The sequence below is a fragment of the Anolis carolinensis genome, unplaced genomic scaffold (assembly GCF_035594765.1).
Source record: "Anolis carolinensis isolate JA03-04 unplaced genomic scaffold, rAnoCar3.1.pri scaffold_11, whole genome shotgun sequence".
NCBI classification, from domain to species: domain Eukaryota; kingdom Metazoa; phylum Chordata; class Lepidosauria; order Squamata; family Dactyloidae; genus Anolis; species Anolis carolinensis.
The window spans coordinates 6,352,099-6,371,556 of NW_026943822.1; the positions used below are offsets into that span (position 1 = coordinate 6,352,099).

Genomic DNA, 19,458 nt, shown 5'->3' on the forward strand with positions numbered 1-19,458 from the left:
CGGTGTGCAAACAGCAATGAGGAAGTATAGTAGAGTCTCACTTATCCAACATAAACGGGCCGACAGAACATTGGATAAGTGAAAATGTTGGATAATAAGGAGGGATCAAGAAAAAGCCTATTAAACATCAAATTATGTTATGATTTTATAAATTATACACCAAAGCATGTTTTACAACAAATTGACAGAAAAAACAGTTCAATACACAGTAACGTTATGTAGTAATTACTGTATTTACGAATTTAGTACCAAAACATCACAATGTATTGAAAACATTGACTATAAAAACATCGGCTACTAAGAAATTGACTACAAATAAAGATAGAATTGCATAAAATGAACTTACAGTAACAACATTGTTGAAAATTAAATCGGTAAAACGTTCAGTCCTTGCTGCTTAGAGAAAGAGCAGTGGATCCGGGTGGGAGGCAGACCGCGTTGGATAAACCAGAATGTTGGATAAGTGAGACTCTACTGTAACACCATCAAAAAGAACTCGGTGTCACAGTGGATGAGGAAGCGGCAGCTCCCCCATGGCCAGAATTAAGCATACTCTCATGAAGCCGGAAAATGTTAAATGGCCTCTATTGTCTGTTGTATGTCCAGTAATGACAGTGAATATTTGACAGGTATATGTGCATTGTAATCCGCCCAGAGTGAGAAGGAAGGGCGGAATATAAATACTGTAAATAAATAAATTCAAATTTTGTTACATCTATATATATAAAAGAGTAATGGCATCAGGGCGATGCACAAAACAACAAAAGTAAAGGCCCTCCAACCTTGAAATTTGGCCACATAACCCATCATCCACGGCTCCAGTAAGATACAGCACAATTAGATGCCAAACAAAATCACAGGGCCAACAAAAGCCCAAAAACCGCAACAGGCGATCTGCGCCTGCGCGCACACCACCCTCTCCTCCCTTCCCGCGCGCGCACACACACACACATCATCCTTAGCCCAGGAGGCCTCCCAAACACCTCGCCTCAGAGCTGGGCCTGGGCTGAAGGAAGGAAGGAAGGCAGGAGGGCGGATTCCTCTGCCCTCTCCCCCTCAATCTCCTCCCCCCTCAGGGCCCATGGAGGGTCACCGAGCAGGCCCCCTCCTCCCGCCCCTCTCCCCTCCCCTCAGCGCCAGGAAGGCCCTGCGGACCCCCCCCCCCCCCGCCTCACCCTCTCTCCTCTTCCCGGCCTCGGCCTTCCTCCTATTGGGCCCTCCGCAGCGCCGTCTACACCCTGCTCCGCCTCAAGGACTTCTTCCCCGGTTCTTTGAAAACTTCAAGGTGAGGGGGGAAGAGGAGGGCATGGCCCTCCAGCAGGCCTGGGCCTCCCCTCCAGTTGTTTTGGGCGCCAACCCCCGCCCTTCCTGCCCTCAGGCCCCTTCCTTTTCCCCCTCACCCAGTTAAACGGCTGACGGGGGGGGGGGGGGGAGTAAAGAGTCTCCAGGAAGGGTGGAAGTTGGCACCCAAAACAACTCAAGGGAAGGCCCAAGTTGGCCCAGGCTGAGCACCCCCTTTTCTGTTGTTATTGTGGTTGTTGTTGTTGTCACCCACAAATGACAACCCCTCCAATGCCTCAGCAGCCCCCCTTTTTTCCCTCTCAAGCCCTATTGCCCTCACCTTTCCCTTCCCTGTCAGTAATAATTATTATTAATATAATAATAACTGGTCATCATTTAAGAATGTAATAATAACCAATAATAATAGTAATTTATTATTGTTATTATAACAGTAATAATCATTCAACAATGCAGTAATAACTAATCATAACAAGTTATTATTATTACAACTATAATAAACATTCAAGGCTGTCATAATAATAATTATTATAACACTGATAATCATCCAATAATGTATTAACAATTCAAAATAAGAGTAAATTATTATTATTATTATTACAGTGATAATCATTCACAAATGGAATAATAATTATTAGAACATTGATAATCATTCAACAATATAATAATAACTAATAATACTAACTTATTATTTTTATAACACTCTGAAATCAGGAAAATTGGGAATGCCACAAAACAAACTATCACAGCCAGCTAACACCTCCCAAGAAAGGATTCTTCCAGAAAGGAAGCTCACAATGCAGTGAAGCAGTGTGTATTACCAGACTCATTATTATTATTATTATTATTATTATTATTATTATTATTATTATTATTATTATTATGCTGCTGTGAACCGTAAAAATGAATACGATCTGGCTCCAAGTATTCAAAAACAATAAAATCAATATATAAAAATTACTCTGCTATAATAAAACAGAACAATACAATCTCTAAAATCAAAACACTACATAAAGAACAACAATCTGAAAACAGGGCCATTCCACACAGGAAACAATCAGGGCCAGCTAACACCTCCCAACAAAGTATTCCCATCATCAAAGTCTGGCAAATCCTCTCTTTTCTGAGACCCACACACAATAGAAGCACATAAAATATCGCAAACAACACCACTCTCAAAACAAGAGAATTCCAGTCAGGAAACAATCAGGGCCAGCTAACACCTCCCAACAAAAAATTCACTCAGCCAGAAAACAGCCAGGCTTTAAAGCTGCAAGTCCATTACATGCTAATCATTTTCCCTAATTCCAACATTCATACTTCCCTCCAACAGACAAAAAACAATCAGAAATATTGTATATTCACAACCTTGAGAAAATAATGTCTCCTGATTGCGCAGCGTGTTAAACCGCTGAGCTGCTGAACTTCTGCACCCAAAGGTCCCAGATGAACACAGCCTCCACTATTAGCCCCACCTTCTCCCATCCCAGAAGTTTGAAAACATACAAATGAGAGTAGATGAATAGGTGCCTCTGCGGCGGGAAGGTAACGACGCTCCATGCAGTCATGCTGACCACATGACCTTGGAGGAGTCTACGGACAACGCCGGCTCTTCGGCTTAGAAATGGAGATGAGCACCAACCCCCAGAGTCAGACACGACTGGACTTAATGTCAGGGGAAAACCTTTACCCTTTACCTTAACTACCACCAATTCCTCAATACTTTATTTCCCATACCACCAGACTTCGCCACAGCAACGCGTGGCCGGGCACAGCTAGTCTATATATATAAAAGAGTGATGGCATCAGGGCAGCAGACAAAACAACAAAACTACAGGCCCCCCAACCTCGAAATTTGACAACACAACCCATCCACGGCTCTAGGTTGATACAACAAAAGAAAAGAAAAATAAAGTCCTAATTAGAGGGAGCGGAATAATTGTTTTTATCCAATTGCTGCCAGTTAGAGGGCTAAGCTCCGCCCACTTGGTCTCCTAGCAACGCACTCAGCCCAGGGGACAGGCACAAGAGTTTGGAGAGACCCCTAAGGGCCATCCAGCCCAACCCTTTCTACTATGCAGCAGGACACAATCCAAGCATTCCCAACACATGGACAACGTATAAATACTATACAATACTACACAGGGACATAGACCCCCTCTACCCTCACCACTTTCACAGTACACTAACAACCAAATGCATACTAAACATAAAGACAACCATACAACTGACATTCAATACCACCACTACCTCAACAAGTTCTCACCAACACCACCAGACAATGCCACAGCAACGCGTGGCCGGGCATAGTTAGTAGTGTTATAAATGGACTCTCGTACCCCATTTTATCAGTTGTTTTAAACTCCCAGATGTTTTAAAAAGACATTATCTATGGTTTAACAAGAAGACATTTCAGTTCCATATGTCACTGTGGACAGTCCTCATACGTAACGCTGTTTCTCCTCTCTTATCCACCACCACCACGAGTATACATACCCTGGCATTGCTAGCAGTCAGCCAGGTAGGTTCTACGGCACGACGCGTGACGGTCCCCGCAGTGATCACCTGTGGCAAGATGGCTCCATAGCGGCTTTCTTCATCATAGTCTGGGTGCCTAGAAATAGTGCAACATGGGGTTCTATTTCAAAGGGCGGCACAAATCCAAGCACGGGCTTCAACAATGGATAACTGTGGCTGAAACTAAACTGACACATGATGTAAAATCTAGATCTGCTGAAAGGCCGATCTTTCTGGAGAGCTCGGCCCACGTTCATTAGTTCTTTGCATTCTCTAATTTGAACATTATTTCTTTGGCCAATTCCAAGGCCAGCTTTTTACGTGGCTCACCACCTAACGAACTGAGGCAACCTTTCTTATAATAATTTCCATGGGGAAACACTTCTGTTCTCTCCGAAGCCACCACTTTTATCTAATGACCCTGGAGAGACATTCTCCAATCCAGTCATGGACAGGTGCCCATATTTACCTTGATTTTTATTTCTGCTGCCATAATTCTTTGCAAAGGAGGAAAAAACTTGTTTTCTTAGCAAAATGTTAGCAGGATGTAAGCTGACTAACTTGATAGATTTTTTCCCTTATTTCAACGGAGGGTGGAATTGCTGTCTTTTTAAATTTCTTCAGCAATAATATCCAAAACCTAGAATTCTCGCCCTATGTAACTATCTATGAGGGTTGAATGAAAAGTAATGCCTCCACCTTCGTAACTCAACAGATGGCAGTCCTGGTCTGCGGCAGGTCCTGGCTTGTTCAGTAGACTCTCCTTTACAGTTCCATTTGGCGGGAAGCCTTAGCATTGAACGGTTGTGTTGTTAAAGTGAGAAGTATGGAACCCTGCGCAGATGGTCGGTCAATGCGACTTAAGCAACGTGCAGTCATTGAATTTTTGATAGCAAAAAGTGTCACCTCAAAGGAGACAGGCATCACCTTCATTCTCGTAACGCGAGAGGAGTTCCTGGAAAATTTCAAGTCTGTGCTTTTTCATTTCAGGCCTCAGCATCCTAGGTACCCATCGTGCATAGTTCTTCCAGTAGCCAAGAAAAGCAATAATGTGATCTACACGTTCTTGTGAAATGCCAATTTTGCTTGAAATTTCTCTCTGAGTGATATGATGATCGTCCTGAATAAATCTGTCAACCTTTTGCTTGTGAAACTCGGGGGTTGCTGTCACAGGACTTCCAACTCTTTGTTTGTCACGCAAGTCAGATGTTCCCACCTCAACATCTTTAAACTTACTCACCCAACGATGCACAGTACTCACATCAACACAATCCCCATAAACAGCTTGCATTCTCTGATGAATCTCCTTTGGGGTGACACCTTCTGCTGCCAAGAATTCAGTGACTGCACGTTGCTTAAGTCGCATTGACAGAACGTCTGTGCAGGGTTCCATACTTCGTACTTTAACAACACAATCGTTCAATATTAAGGCTTCACACCAAATGGAACTGTAGAGGAGAGTCTACTGAACAAACTAGTACCTGCCGCAGACCAGGACTGCCATCTGTTGAGGAGTTACGAAGGTGGAGGCATTGCTTTTCATTCAACCCTTGTACTTGTCTACCTACCCACCTATCTGTCTAGGACCATCACTAATGAAAAAGTGTACTATAAATCAACAAGAGGGCCATCTGTAGGTAGTCATCTTTCTCATATAGTGGTGTGAATCATTTTAGTAACGTGTGTAGAGTTTAAATATTAGAGAATACCGAGGTAAAGATTAATATGGAGAACATCTCAATATAAATACCTGGTCACTGATCGAGGAAGCTCCCCCTTCTTCAACCACACCACCATCTGGAAACTGAGGGGACAATTAATGGGAACGAAGGATCAAAGCAAATTTGCATTGAAAAGTGAAAGAAGGCCCAGAATTCCTTTTTGTATCACTCGTGTCTTCTTTATGAGCTTATTAAATCTAGAAAGCCACAGAAAAGAACTCACAACGGCAATTAATTCAGGACTTCCAGAAGTCAGTAATGAAATCTGACAATACGAACTACTCTTGTTTATTATACCACATCTCTAGCACAAAATCATCTTCCTTGAGTTCTCTGCAAACTGAGGAACTGGGCAAGAGTATCACTATCAATCAGAGGCCCCCAACCTTTTTTTTTGACCAGGAACCACTTTGGCCAGGAACCATTCTCCAATATTGGTACCAAAAGGGTTACGAATCAGTTTTTGGTCAACTTTAGATTTGGTTATTTGGGGTGCTGATTCAGAACATTGCCTTGGCTTGACCACATCAGCTCTAATCTCCGATGCATATGCCACTGTAAAGAAGTGTGTTTTTATTTTGATTTATAGATGTCATGTTTAATTTCGTTTTAAAAGTCATGTTTAACTATGTTTAAAAGGGTAAGTATTAGTTACCAGTGCGTGGAGGATGGTAGCCAGCTCAGCATTCTGAGGCAGGTTGCCATAGTAACGGAGCCAACCGCCGTTTGGAGGAAAAGGAGGGAATGTTTTAAAAAACAGTTTAGTCTGTGATCTGAGTCACAGGGAAGACACTGGTTCCAGGTTAGGGAAACCAGGGAAGCTCAGATCTCTAGTTGTGTCATATTAAGCAAGTCAAGTGACTTGTTTGAGATTATTCGTAGAGTCTGAGTGGTAAGGGGAAGCAATCCCAGTTAGATCCGAAGTGATCAGTTGATAGCTTTGGTTGTAAGAGAAGAAAAAGGTTTAGACTGCTCAGGGAAAGGAGAAAGTATTTTGAGAGTGGATTCATCATAGGTTATATTTGCAACTGTTGAAGAAAGTGTAACTCTGAGAAGCAACCTTGTAACCACTAAGCTCTGTGCCTGAAATAAACTTGTTATTTTTCTTTCAACATCCAAGCCTCTGTCACACATATTCTAAACTAAGTTACGCTACCATCTAAAGTGAATAAGAAAAAGAAAGGGAAAAAAGATTCCCCTCTGCCTGAGTTCATTACAGCCACCAAGTAGTTGCCAGCTGCACGCCCACAGAAAGCCACATTCCATAATCTAGAGCTGATATGGTATCTCCAATGCAATGGTTAGCTCTACAGAAAGGAGCAGAAATAAAATAAATATGTAAGAAATTGGAGTGTTTGTGTGGGTGCTTGTGAAGAAGCAGGCCTGAAAATGAACACTGCGCAAAGAATGATATGAGACGGACTTGGCAGGTGAAGCGAGGACTCAACAAGGCGTATGCAACCTGGCAAGACGAAATGAGGGTTCAGTAAGGCGTATCCAAAATAACAATGGACAATAAAGTGTGCAGGTGGTACCCCATAAGTCATACAGCCTGAGATGGAGAATGTGTGTGTGAGTATGGAGGTATGGATGTCCGTGTGCATGAGAGCTCGCTCTTGATGTGATTTTGATATGCTTCTGCTGTAATTATCAATAAATATTACATGAAAAATGTTAATTCAGGGCTCCTCTCTACCCAATGTGATCTTAAATGAATCTATTGCACTTTATCTATTTAAAATTTGTAACTCATAATGTGCACCTTGCTTATCCGCTATTGCAACCTCATTGTTTTTAATTCGATGTTTTAATACCGCGTTGTGTTTTTTTGGCTGCTGTGTATATATTATTATTGGTTTTTATTATTGTTCTTTGATGTTTCATATTTTATTTTATCATTGTTTTGTATCTGATTTTGCTGTAAGCCGCCCCGAGTCCCCTTCGGGGGAGATGGAGGCAGGATATAAATAAACTTCTTCTTCTTCTTCTTCTTCTTCTTCTTCTTATTATTATTATTATTATTATTAAAACCAAACTGGATCTCTGAAAGTGCCACCACTATTGCCTAAACCAGGGGTCCCCAAACTTTTTAAACAGGGCGCCAGTTCACAATCCTTTGGACTGTGGAGGGCCAGACTATAGTTGGCCACCGAGCAATAATAACAACAACAACAACAATAAAGAAGGTTGGAAGAGACCCCTTGGGCCATCTAGTCAACCCCCTTCTGCCTTTGTGCACCGAAAGCACAAGCAAAGCACCCCTGAAAGATGGCCTCCCAGTCTCAATGTTAATAATAATAATAATAATAATAATGAGGGTTGGCCACCGAGCAATAATTAATAATAATAATAATAATAATAATAATAATAATAATAATAATAAAGAGGGTTGGAAGAGACCCCTTGGGCCATTAAGTCCAATATCCTTCTGCCTTTGTGCTCCAAAAGCACAAGCCAAGCACCCCTGACAGATGGCCACCCAGCCTCAATATCAATAATAATAATAATAATAATAATAATAATAATAGACCCTTGGGCCATTGAGTCCAATCCCCTTCTGCCTTTGTGCACCGAAAGCACAAGCAAAGCACCCCTGACAGATGGCCACCCAGCCTCAATGTTAATAATAATAATAATAATAATAATAATAATAATAATAATAATAAGGTTGTAAGAGACCCCTTGGGTCATTTAGACCAACCCCCTTCTGCCCTTGTGCCGTGGGGGCCGGATAAATGGCTTCGATGGGCCGCATCTGGCCCCCGGGCCTTAGTTTGGGGACCCCTGGCCTAAACACTCTGCATCAAAAAGAACAGAAACCCTTGAGGTTCATAACAAATAAAGAGGAAAGAAGTTTGCAGACCAGATTTTTGTTTTCGCGGCCCATAGGTTGAGAACCACTGCTAGAAATAAAGCAGGGCTATACAACAGCTTAGGTAAGCAAGCTGTAGTCTTCAGTGACCAATACAGAGATCACTTATGACGTCAAGTCTTCTCATTCTCACCAAGATAGGGTCCAACCATGAGAAGTTAAATGAGCTGTGGGAAAAGGGAGAATGGGGAGGGAAAGGGGGCAGAATCACTGGGGGAGACACCGTGGAGCCACGCATTGCCTGTGATTGAGTTCAAGAGCCCTGCTGCTCACCTGATTCGCTTATGGGCATTTCTCCAAAAGGAGATCTTCTTGTTGATTTCAAGAGCCTGCGTCCCATCCGTGGCTCCAATGCCAGCTTTCAAGGTGCCATCCTCCATCTTGGACAAGAAATCCTTGGCAAAAGGGCTTCCAACGTTATTGTCGCTCCCGTCCTTCCAACAGCAGAAAAGAGAACACTTGCACTCTGGTACACAGAGCAGGGGTGCAGAACATGCATGCCAGGCCTCTTGCCCCCAATTCCTCCAGGCTAAACAATTTTTCCCCAGACACAAATGTCCAAAAAATACAGTGGAGTGCTCTATAGCTCTCAATTTCTGTCACTGTGTATGTGTTTGTCTGTGTGTCTTCAAGAATAAACAGCCCATGCTATACAAGAGACACCTGGGAAGTTTGCACATACCTTGTGAGGCAGTCTGAAAAACCAGCATCCTGGTATATTGACCTCATTATAAGGTCCATTGCCGTGGTGATATTCAGGATGGCTCTGAGCAAATCCCATCTCATCCTGTCGGACATCAGGCAAGAATGCAAAAAAGAAGACAACCTGGGATGTCATATAGTGTCTCGCTTGCACAGCAGCAAACTCTAAAACTTGAATAAGGTGAAAGTGTGCCAGCGCCTTGACTTATGGCAATGCCAAGGGTTTTTCTTAGACGTGGAATCTTCATGATGTAACTTCTCCAGTTCCTTCCTCTGAAATACAGCCTACGGTATATAGAAGCTATTCCCAAAAGGTATCTGAGAGGAGAATATCCTTGTCATCTGCTCCAGGCAGTATATTATTGATACACAACAAGATGAGTACACAGTTAATAAGATCACTACGCTGGTGTATTATTATTATTATTATTATTATTATTATTATTATCATTAATAGTGGCAAGGTATCTAAACAAAGTCTACAAATTGAATGTTTTACAAAGTTTTTCTATCGTTTTTCTGTTGTATAATATACTCTGCATTTTACACTGTCTTGATATACATATATGCCAATGAAGGCTGATTGGAAATTGAAGAATTATTTTATTATGACACAGCAAACAAGATAGATATGCTGGATTTATTATTATTATTATTATTATTATTATTATTATTATTATTACAGTAGAGTCTCACTTATCCAACATAAACGGGCCGGCAGAACGTTGGATAAGCGAATATGTTGGATAATAAGGAGAGATTAAGGAAAAGTCTATTAAACATCAAATTACATTATGATTTTACAAAATAAGCACCAAAACATCATGTTAAACAACAAATTTAACAGAAAAAGTAGTTCAATACGCAGTAATGCTACATAGTAATTACTGTATTTACTAATTTAGTACCAAAATATCACGGTGTATTGAAAACATTGACTACAAAAATGCATTGGATAATCCAGAACGTTGGATAAGTGAGACTCTACTGTATTATTATTATTATTATTATTATTATTATTATTATTATATTTCTTACCCACCTCCCTCTCCTTATGGCTTGAGGCGGGTTACAGCATAATTAAAACACGTCAACATTCCATAAATACACATAGTCCCCTTCAGGTTGGGAATGGCAGGGTGTAAGTATGGGAAATAAATATTTCTATAAAATACATATTAAAATACACAGAAAAGAGATTAAACACAAGACACACGTTTAACATTCATGCTTAAAGCTGGCTGGAAGAGACAGGTCTCTTATTAGTTTTTAAATATCTATGTTCAGTATATGTCCTGTTCAAAGTATGCCCCTCACAAGGTTCTGCAGCTACTGATGGAATGCCCAAATCTCCCACGGTCCGTTCCGGAATGGAGAAAATATTTGGGGAAAGCTGTTTTTGTTATCTACATTCCAAATCTTTACCCAGGATCCCAAATCCCGGTTTCACAGATCGGAATGACACATGCCAAGTGCTGATTTGTTCCCATTTGGTGGGGTCTGCCATTACCTGCCTCAACTGATTGCTCATGGGATCGACATCCATCTCCATCTCCATCCGGCTGAGTTCTTCAACCTGAAAAAACAGAAAGAGGCAATGTGAACATTCCCTGCCCCTTTTTCCTCTCTGAATCTTCATAATATGTTCATAATTCTCTGTAAGACCAAGACAAGGTGTCACTGAACATTCAACTGCATATGGGAGACTCCTTGCATATAGAAAGATAGCACTGATAGCACTATGTAACATGATTTTTTTTCCCAGGTTATCAATGTCATTTCCTAATTGGCTCTATCGCAAAAAGGGAAACATTTATTAAACTGCAAAAACTTTATCTATCTATAGCACGTATTATTATTATTATTATATTATTAAACATATAAATTTTAAACAACACCGAGCAACAGTCAGACTGTACAGAAATAGAGAGTACAAGTACAGTAGAGTCTCACTTATCCAACATAAACAGGCCGGCAGAATGCTGGATAAGCAAATATGTTGGATAATAAGGAGGGATTAAGGAAAAGCCTTTTAAACATCAAATTAGGTTATGATTTTACAAATTAAGCACCAAAACATCATGTTATACAACAAATTTGACAGAAAAAGTAGTTCATTACGCAGTAATGCTATGTAGTAATTACTGTATTTACGAATTTAGCAGCAAAATATCACGATATATTAAAAACATTGACTACAAAAACATTGACTACTAAAAGGCAGACTGTTTTTTTTTGTTACATAGTATAAAATAATAATTATGCTTTATACCCCTTGGTTCTGAGATGCACCTCTTTACCTTTTGCCAGATGGTGCTGCTTTCTGTTAACATGTGCTCTTCTTCAAGGGAGGTGTCCAGTGAAATGGGCTCCTCTTTGCCTCTCTCCTTGCAATGCTCCCGATATAGATGCTCAATAACCCTATAGAAAGGGAGAAGGGAAACGTGCAACCAAACTGTATATGAGGTATTTCACTCTTAAGCCTCCTGTTGCACCTCAGCGCTGGTTCACCTTGCTTATAACACACACTCCACCAAAGCAGACTTGGTTTTTACAGTTTATTGATAAAAGACAGCAAAGTCTAATAAAAAGCAATAAAGAAAGCAGTAATCCAATTGTAAAGGAAATCTGCAGAATATAGTTTGAAGTTTCTGTAGAATATAGCAACTCAGTCCTGAAAAACAAGGCAGCGTGCACTCCAAAATAAAATCCAAAACCCAGAAACTAAGCATGAACAAAAACAAGAAACCTTTTCCATGAGCAGAGACAAGGCAGGAGTTAAGCTTCCAAAATCAATGTTGCTTCGTCTGAAGTCTTTCCATTTCTCTCTATTTAACCATGCTTACAGGCTAAAAAAGCATTTCTCTGTCCTTGAGTTCCCACACGTTTCCCAGCTATTCTCTGGGACGATGAACCCTTAACCTTAACCTTGTATCTCCATCTAAGGAAGACTCCTCTGGCTCGCTGCCAGAGCTACCTGGATTTTGTTGATGTTCAAATTCCTGTTAAAGGTCACCCTTATCACTAACTTCAGCTTCTCTGCTAGCCTGCGGCCTTTCTAACAATTCAGAGCCTTCAACATTTCCTTGGTCAGCCTGCTGAAACCCAAATCCCCCTTCATCATCAGACTGAACCACAACACCTCCTGGAATGCCTGATGCAAAAGCTCTTCCTTTTCTCACCTGAAAGGGCAGGTAGGCAGCGGATCACCTGGACCAGGCTCAGCCAGGTTGTCCTTCCTCCCCGGCACCAGGTAGCCCCAGCCATACTTCTCGGAGTAATGCAATGGGAAGCCGTCCCAGGTGAGCCGCATGAGCTTTGGGGTCACTCTCATCTGGAGGCTGATCAGGCTGGGGCCCGGCACCCAACTGGGGGCATCCAGCCGCGGGCACAATTTGCGGTACCACCTACGCTGGGGCGAGGGGAGAGGGAAAGAAGCCCTTAAATGTTTTAAGACAATAATAACGTACTGTATTTATATTAAATAATATTACATGTAATATATAATTAATATGATTATATTGTATGATTAGTATTATATTGTATTACAAAATAATATTAATATTATAAGCATATACTATATATTATAATATTATATATTATTGTAAATTATATTTTATATATGTATATATGCAAGCAAGCTGGATTTGTTGATTTTGCTGTACTACTTTATTATTATTATTATTATTATTATTATTATTAATAATAATAATAATAATAATAATAATAATAATAATAATAATGTTATGCTTATATCCCACCCCATCTCCCCAAAGGGACTCGGGGCGGCTTATGTGGGGACCAAGCCCAGTGGAACAACAATTAAAATACAACATCATAAAATACATTTACATAAAAAGGCATAATCACATAAAAACATGTAAACCATCATTAAAAACATAACTTCAACAACAACTGATACCAGTAGCTGAGCCTAGTAGATATGGTCAGAGCTAAAAGGCAGGCCGGGGCTTGTGCTGTATATACTCCAGGGACAGGGCTGGTGATAAAGTGCAAAAGGCTAGATATTAAATAGGGCCTGAAAGGCCAAGGCTGATGAAGTAGCTGATCTATGTCTGATCATTTTCCTTTAGCAACTCACCCTGGGTGGCCTGGCAGATGCTGAATCCTCTTTGGCTGCAAAGCCACCGTCTCCTTGAGGCGATTCAAGGACAGCCGACTCTCAGGGATGCCCTGTTCCTCCTCTTCCGTTGGCGGACCAGGATCTATTCTCACGACATAAAAAACCCAGAAAGCAGCATTTCTAAGTGACAGCACAATAATCTGGAGCTGCTCCCGTAACTCTAATACATCTTGCCTCAAACCGCATAAGAATATCCATGTCTACAATTGCACATTCACCTTGAGGGGCCATATCAAAAGGGCTGGCAAATATTGGTTGTCTGCAGATTGCTTTTATGCCCCAGGAATTTCCAGAAGCCACACCAGAGTGACCAAAAACAAAAGAAACACCCAAGCGGCAGAAAGTTTGAGACTTCTGGGTCTCAAAAATGACTAGTTTTTGATGCTGGACTGAGCAGGGAGGCCTTGCAAACCAATGAATATAATAATAATAATAATAATAATAATAATAATAATAATAATAATAATTAAAATTACGATCTGCCAACTGCAAAAGGCCACCCTGCTGGGATCTGCACGCATCATCCGAAAATACATCACACAGTCCTAGACACTTGGGAAGTGTTCAACTTGTGATTTTGTGATATGAAATCAAGCATATCTATCTTGTTTGCTGTGTCATAATAAAATAATAATAATAATAATAATAATAACAACAACAACAATAATAATCTTGATGTATATACTGCCCTATCTCCTCAGGGGACCCAGAGTGGTTTCCAACATAGCAAGGAAACCATACAACAACTTAAAACCATAGAACAACAAAACATAAAACAATAATGAGCTTAAGTATATGAAACATAGAAATCAATCAATGAAGTGGTAAACTGCTACACCTGAAGATTTCCAGGAGCAACAATTCAATTACACTATGCAACAAAATGTGAAAACATTCTGTTCCTGGTTTGAAAGTGTCACTTCCTGTTTCCTTGTACAGTCCTCAATTTGAAAAGAGTTGTTCTATTTCAGAAACTTTGTTTTGGTGACTGAGTGCAGTACTATTATTTCCTTCAGTCTAGGCATTTTGTTTGTAATTTTCCTTAATGAAAATATGCCATATCTAACCATTCAATGTGCAGAAAAATGTGCTGCAGGAAGTTTATGCAGTTTAATAAACTTTGTTCATGTTTTTATAATGAAACCAAATGACACTGATAACACAGGAAAAAAAATCATGTTATTTCGTGCTATCAGTCCAAGAAATGGACAATTCCTTCAAATGAGCAGTTGGCTATGCTGCTCATACGGTTAATTTACCTTCCTGGCACTCCATCGTGGACGCTTTTTCCACCACTTTAGGAAAGTCTTCATGATTGCCTTGATCCTTTTTCCTCCAATTTTCCTTCTTCTTCTGCTTCTTCTGCTTAAATTCTTGAAGGTCCCACTCTAGGTCCCAGAGCCAGGGATCATCTTTGTACCTGTCCCATACAAAAACATATAAATTCCTGCCATCTGTGAGATCTTGGTCTGCAAGGATCCACTTATTTACAATGTATGTTGGAAGGCTCATTAGTAAGGTAAAAGTAAAGGTTTTCCCTGATGTTAAGTCCAGTCGTGTCCGACTCTGGGGGATGGTGCTCATCTCCATTTCTAAGCCGAAGAGCCGGCATTGTCCGTAGACACCTCCAAGGTCATGTGGCCGGCATGACTGCATGGAAGCACTGTTACCATCCCACTGGAGCGGTACCTATTGATCTACTCACATTTGCATGTTTTCGAACTGCTAGGTTGGCAGAAGCTGGAGCTAACAGCGGGCGCTCACTCCGTTCCCCGGATACAAACCTGCGACCTTTCAGTCTGCAAGTTCAACAGTTCAGTGCTTTAACACTCTGCACCACTGGGGGCTCCTAGGAGGCTCATTAGCAGCAGCCAATTCCCTGTGTGGAGACTCCAGAGCTAAGTTATGACAGTCAAGTCATTTAAGTACACCATTTTCAGCTTAAGGAAACGTGAGTTTGCCATTTGGTTTCCTTCTGTGAAAATTCCTGAGTCTGTTTCACTTCATGCTCCCCATAGCTATAAATTTGCTCCTGCCCATCTCCAACAAGCTAAATTCTGTTCAGAGAACTTTCATTCAGTAGTTGCAGAGTAATGTGTCAACCGGGCCAGATACTCAACTCTTTCCCAGATAGTGTTTTCCCACCAGTATCTCAGCCTCCGGGATACTGGGAGCCCCCAATGGCGCAGTAAGTTAAACCGCAGAACTGCTGAACTTCTTGACCAAAAGGCCGGCGGTTTGAATCCAGGGAGCAGGGTGAGCTCCCACTGTTAGCCCCAGTTTCTGCCAACTTAGCAGTTTAAAAACATGCAAGTGTAAGTAGATCAATAGGTACTGCTCCAATGGGAAGGTAGCGGTGCCCCATGCAGTCATGCCAGTGGCCACATGACCTTGGAGGTGTCTACAGACAACGCCAGCTCTTCGGCTTAGAAACTGAGATAAGCACCAAGCCCCAGAGTCAGACACAACTAGGCTTCATGTCAGGGGAAAACCTTTACCTCTACCTTATCCCAGCCTCCATCCTTGACTGGAATTCTCAGGTAGAGGAAGGGCTATGTGCTGTATCTGTGATGTGTGGGATGAATGAAATGGTATAATTGGGGTCTGGCTAAAGGCCTATTAAGGCTTGCCAAGGCTGAAGACACCATACTAAGGAATTTGAACCTGGAAAACTGCATTATGGAGAAACAAAGGAGGCAAAGATAAGTGCTGATGACGGAAAACTACTGAACTGCTGACATAACTGATCTGGGAACATCTGGAGTAAACAGGGCACGTTGACATGGTCAGAGACAATAATTCTTCAAGTTAAGGAAGTCAAAAACAACGCTCCTTACATTGAGGAAGAAAAAAACCACATCGGAGTGTCAGTATGTTTTATCTGAATAACAAGTTGCCAATCAAGAGAACATCAACGGCAGAAAGATGCCACATAAAGGGACACTTCCTCTTGGGAAAGAGTGGCAGTTCTGTGAGAATGCAGCCTGTCCACCTGTCTCCTTTCAAGATGGCCTGAATAAAAAAGGTGGAGAGTATGCATAGTATGTATGTGGAACGTATGTGGAGCAAATGTGAGTGTTCCTTTAATCTCTACAATCAATACAGCTATTATAAACTCAGTACTGGGTCTGCAATTCTACTTCTTTCTCTGAAAGTGCCCAATGCAACTTTTCCCATTGAAAACGGAAGAATGGTTCCAAAAGTATTCATGACACATCCCTCCTGATCACTTTTCTGTTTCACTTCATGCTCCCCATAGCTATAAATTTGCTCCTGCTCATCTCCAACAATGTGTACGACACACTAGACCACAGCCAAAGCGATGCTATCAACGAACCTGTCTCCGTGAAGCAGCTGGCAGGCACCGTCGGCCAGGTTCATCAGGGATTTCTTCATCTCCTTTTGAAGCTCCTCAAAGGTGAGCTGAGCTTCTTCCAGGTACCTCTCCCAGTTCTGATTGACAGGAAGGTAGGAGACTCCCATTTCCAGCATTCCTGCAAATGTCACAGGGTGGGGACATCTAGGGCAGAGATAGAAACAGAATATGAAATTTAGTCAGCTCTGTTGGTACTGGTTCATGAAGAACACTGTCTTGGAAATTTTGCTTCCAAAAGGTGAAGCTGTCTGGTGAAATAACACATCTTGGTTTTGTCAGCTTTCTTCCACTTAAAGAGTGTTGAAAAAAATCAGAATCCTTACCGAAAGATAAAAGGTTTGTTTTTTTTTAATCTTTTGACAATCGGACAAACTAGAAAGTGGATTCTCATAATGGAATTCACCAAAGTTCTTTGAAGAAAAGGGCCTCCCAGTTTAGAATTTGTCTTAGGAAAAAGAAGAAACCAAAAGTTCAGTCTGAATCTCATTCTCAACATAGAAAAACGCCTCAACAATTTCTCACCTCTCCAGGAAAAGTGGAAGCTGCTCCTGACATACTTCATGAGTTGCTAAGACATCAAAAGCACAGTATCTCATCAGGTCCTTTGGATAAATAAAAGAAATGGAAGACAACTGATGAAAGGTCAAACCACAAACCAGAGATTGTAGTAGTTCATGCTCTCAGGTCGCTTCCAGACAGCTAAATAAAATCCACACTGAACTGGATTGTATGGCAGTGTGGAATCAAATAACCCAGTTAAGCAGATACTATGGATTATCTGCCTTGATATTCTGGATTATATGGATGTGTGGAAGGGCCCCTGGTTAGCCTAGGCCAGGAACAACAACAACAACAACAACAACTACAACATCTACTGGAATTTTTTGAAGATCGTGCAGACAGATTACAAGCAGAGGCAGACCACTATTGCTCAGACGATCCACTGGAACTTGTGCCACAAAGACAATCTGCCTGTGACAAAGAACTAGGGGATCATAAGCTGGAAAAATTTACAGAAAATATAAAACTACTCTGGGACTTCCAAATTCCGACTGACAGAGTTTTGGAGCACAAGACTCCTGACCTCACGGTCGGTCGTGGGGAAAAACAAAGCGTAGAATCATAGAATCATAGAATCATAGAATCATAGAATAGTAGAGTTGGAAGAGACCACATGGGCCATCTAGTCCAACCCCCTGCTAAGAAGCAGGAAATCGCATTCAAAGCACCCCCGACAGATGGCCATCCAGCCTCTGCTTAAAAGCCTCCAAGGAAGGAGCCTCCACCACAGCCCGGGGGAGAGAGTTCCACTGCCGAACAGCCCTTCTCACAGTGAGGAAGTTCTTCCTGATGTTCAGGTGGAATCTCCTTTCCTGTAGTTTGAAGCCATTGTTCCGTGTCCTAGTCTGCAGGGCAGCAGAAAACAAGCTTGCTCCCTCTTCCCTATGACTTCCCTTCACGTATTTGTACATGGCTATCATGTCTCCTCTCAGCCTTCTCTTCTGCAGGCTAAACATGCCCAGCTCTTTAAGCCGCTCCTCATAGGGCTTGTTCTCCAGACCCTTAATCATTTTAGTCGCCCTCCTCTGGACGCTTTCCAGTTTGTCAACATCTCCCTTCAACTGTGGTGCCCAAAATTGGACACAGTATTCCAGGTGTGGTCTGACCAAAGCAGAATAGAGGGGGAGCATAACTTCCCTGGATCTAGACGCTATTCCCCTATTGATGCAGGCCAGAATCCCATTGGCTTTTTTAGCAGCCGCATCACATTGTTGGCTCATGTTTAACTTGTTGTCCACGAGGACTCCAAGGTCTTTTTCGCACACACTGCTGTCAAGCCAGGCGTCCCCCATTCTGTATCTTTGATTTCCATTTTTTCTGCCGAAGTGAAGTATCTTGCATTTGTCCCTGTTGAACTTCATTTTGTTAGTTTTGGCCCATCTCTCTAGTCTGTCAAGATCGTTTTGAATTCTGCTCCTGTCTTCTGGAGTGTTAGCTATCCCTCCCAGTTTTGTGTCGTCTGCAAACTTGATGATCGTGCCTTCTAACCCTTCGTCTAAGTCGTTAATAAAGATGTTGAACAGAACCGGGCCCAGGACGGAGCCCTGCGGCACTCCACTTGTCACTTCTTTCCATGATGAAGACGACGCATTGGTGAGCACCCTTTGGGTTCGTTCGCTTAGCCAATTACAGATCCACCTAACCGTAGTTTTGTCTAGCCCACATTTTACTATTTTGTTTGCCAGAAGGTCGTGGGGGACTTTGTCGAAGGCCTTACTGAAATCCAGGTAGGCTACATCCACAGCATTCCCTGTATCGACCCAACTCGTAACTCTATCGAAAAAAGAGATCAGATTAGTCTGGCATGACTTGTTTTTGGTAAATCCGTGTTGACTATTAGCAATGACCGCATTTGTTTCTAAGTGTTCGCAGACCACTTCCTTAATGGTCGTTGAAGTTGCAATCCCAGGTGACAACAGAATCGATGAGAAGCACCTGGAAAAGCTTACACGATATGAGGATTTAAAGATCGAACTGCAAAGACTCTGGCACAAGCCAGTCAAGGGGGATCCCAGTGGTGATCGGCACACTGGGTACAGGCCTAAAGCACTTGAAAACAATCAGTGTTGACAAAACCCCCAGCTGTCAGCTGCAAAAGGCCACCCGACTCGGATCTGCATGCATTATTCACCGATACATCACATAGTCCTAGGCACTTGGGAAGTGTCCAACGTGTGATCCAATACAACAGCCAGCATAGTGGTCTCGTTTGCTGTGTTCTCATCTTGTTGCGCATCAAATAATAATAATAATAATAATAATAATA

The 19,458-nt window shown here is 41.8% G+C and overlaps 1 protein-coding gene across 4 annotated transcripts in view; it reads right to left on the reverse strand.

Moving 5' to 3' along the window:
* The window catches only part of polg (DNA polymerase gamma, catalytic subunit), a 45,203-nt gene that overhangs the window by 17,262 nt on the left and 8,483 nt on the right, over window positions 1-19,458 (reverse strand). For all 4 annotated transcript variants that reach the window (XR_010000983.1, XM_008120173.3, XM_008120172.3 and 1 more), the window contains exons 6-16: window positions 17,154-17,233; window positions 16,593-16,775; window positions 14,515-14,675; window positions 13,214-13,337; window positions 12,294-12,518; window positions 11,412-11,532; window positions 10,622-10,687; window positions 9,092-9,196; window positions 8,683-8,843; window positions 5,567-5,620; window positions 3,796-3,913 (exon numbers count right to left, since the gene is read on the reverse strand). Coding sequence is in view for 3 of the 4 variants with exons in the window: in XM_008120173.3 (XP_008118380.1) it covers window positions 3,796-3,913; window positions 5,567-5,620; window positions 8,683-8,843; window positions 9,092-9,196; window positions 10,622-10,687; window positions 11,412-11,532; window positions 12,294-12,518; window positions 13,214-13,337; window positions 14,515-14,675; window positions 16,593-16,775; window positions 17,154-17,233 (1,398 nt within the window). In the remaining variant the exon portion in view is untranslated. The remainder of the gene's footprint in view (window positions 1-3,795; window positions 3,914-5,566; window positions 5,621-8,682; window positions 8,844-9,091; window positions 9,197-10,621; window positions 10,688-11,411; window positions 11,533-12,293; window positions 12,519-13,213; window positions 13,338-14,514; window positions 14,676-16,592; window positions 16,776-17,153; window positions 17,234-19,458) is intronic.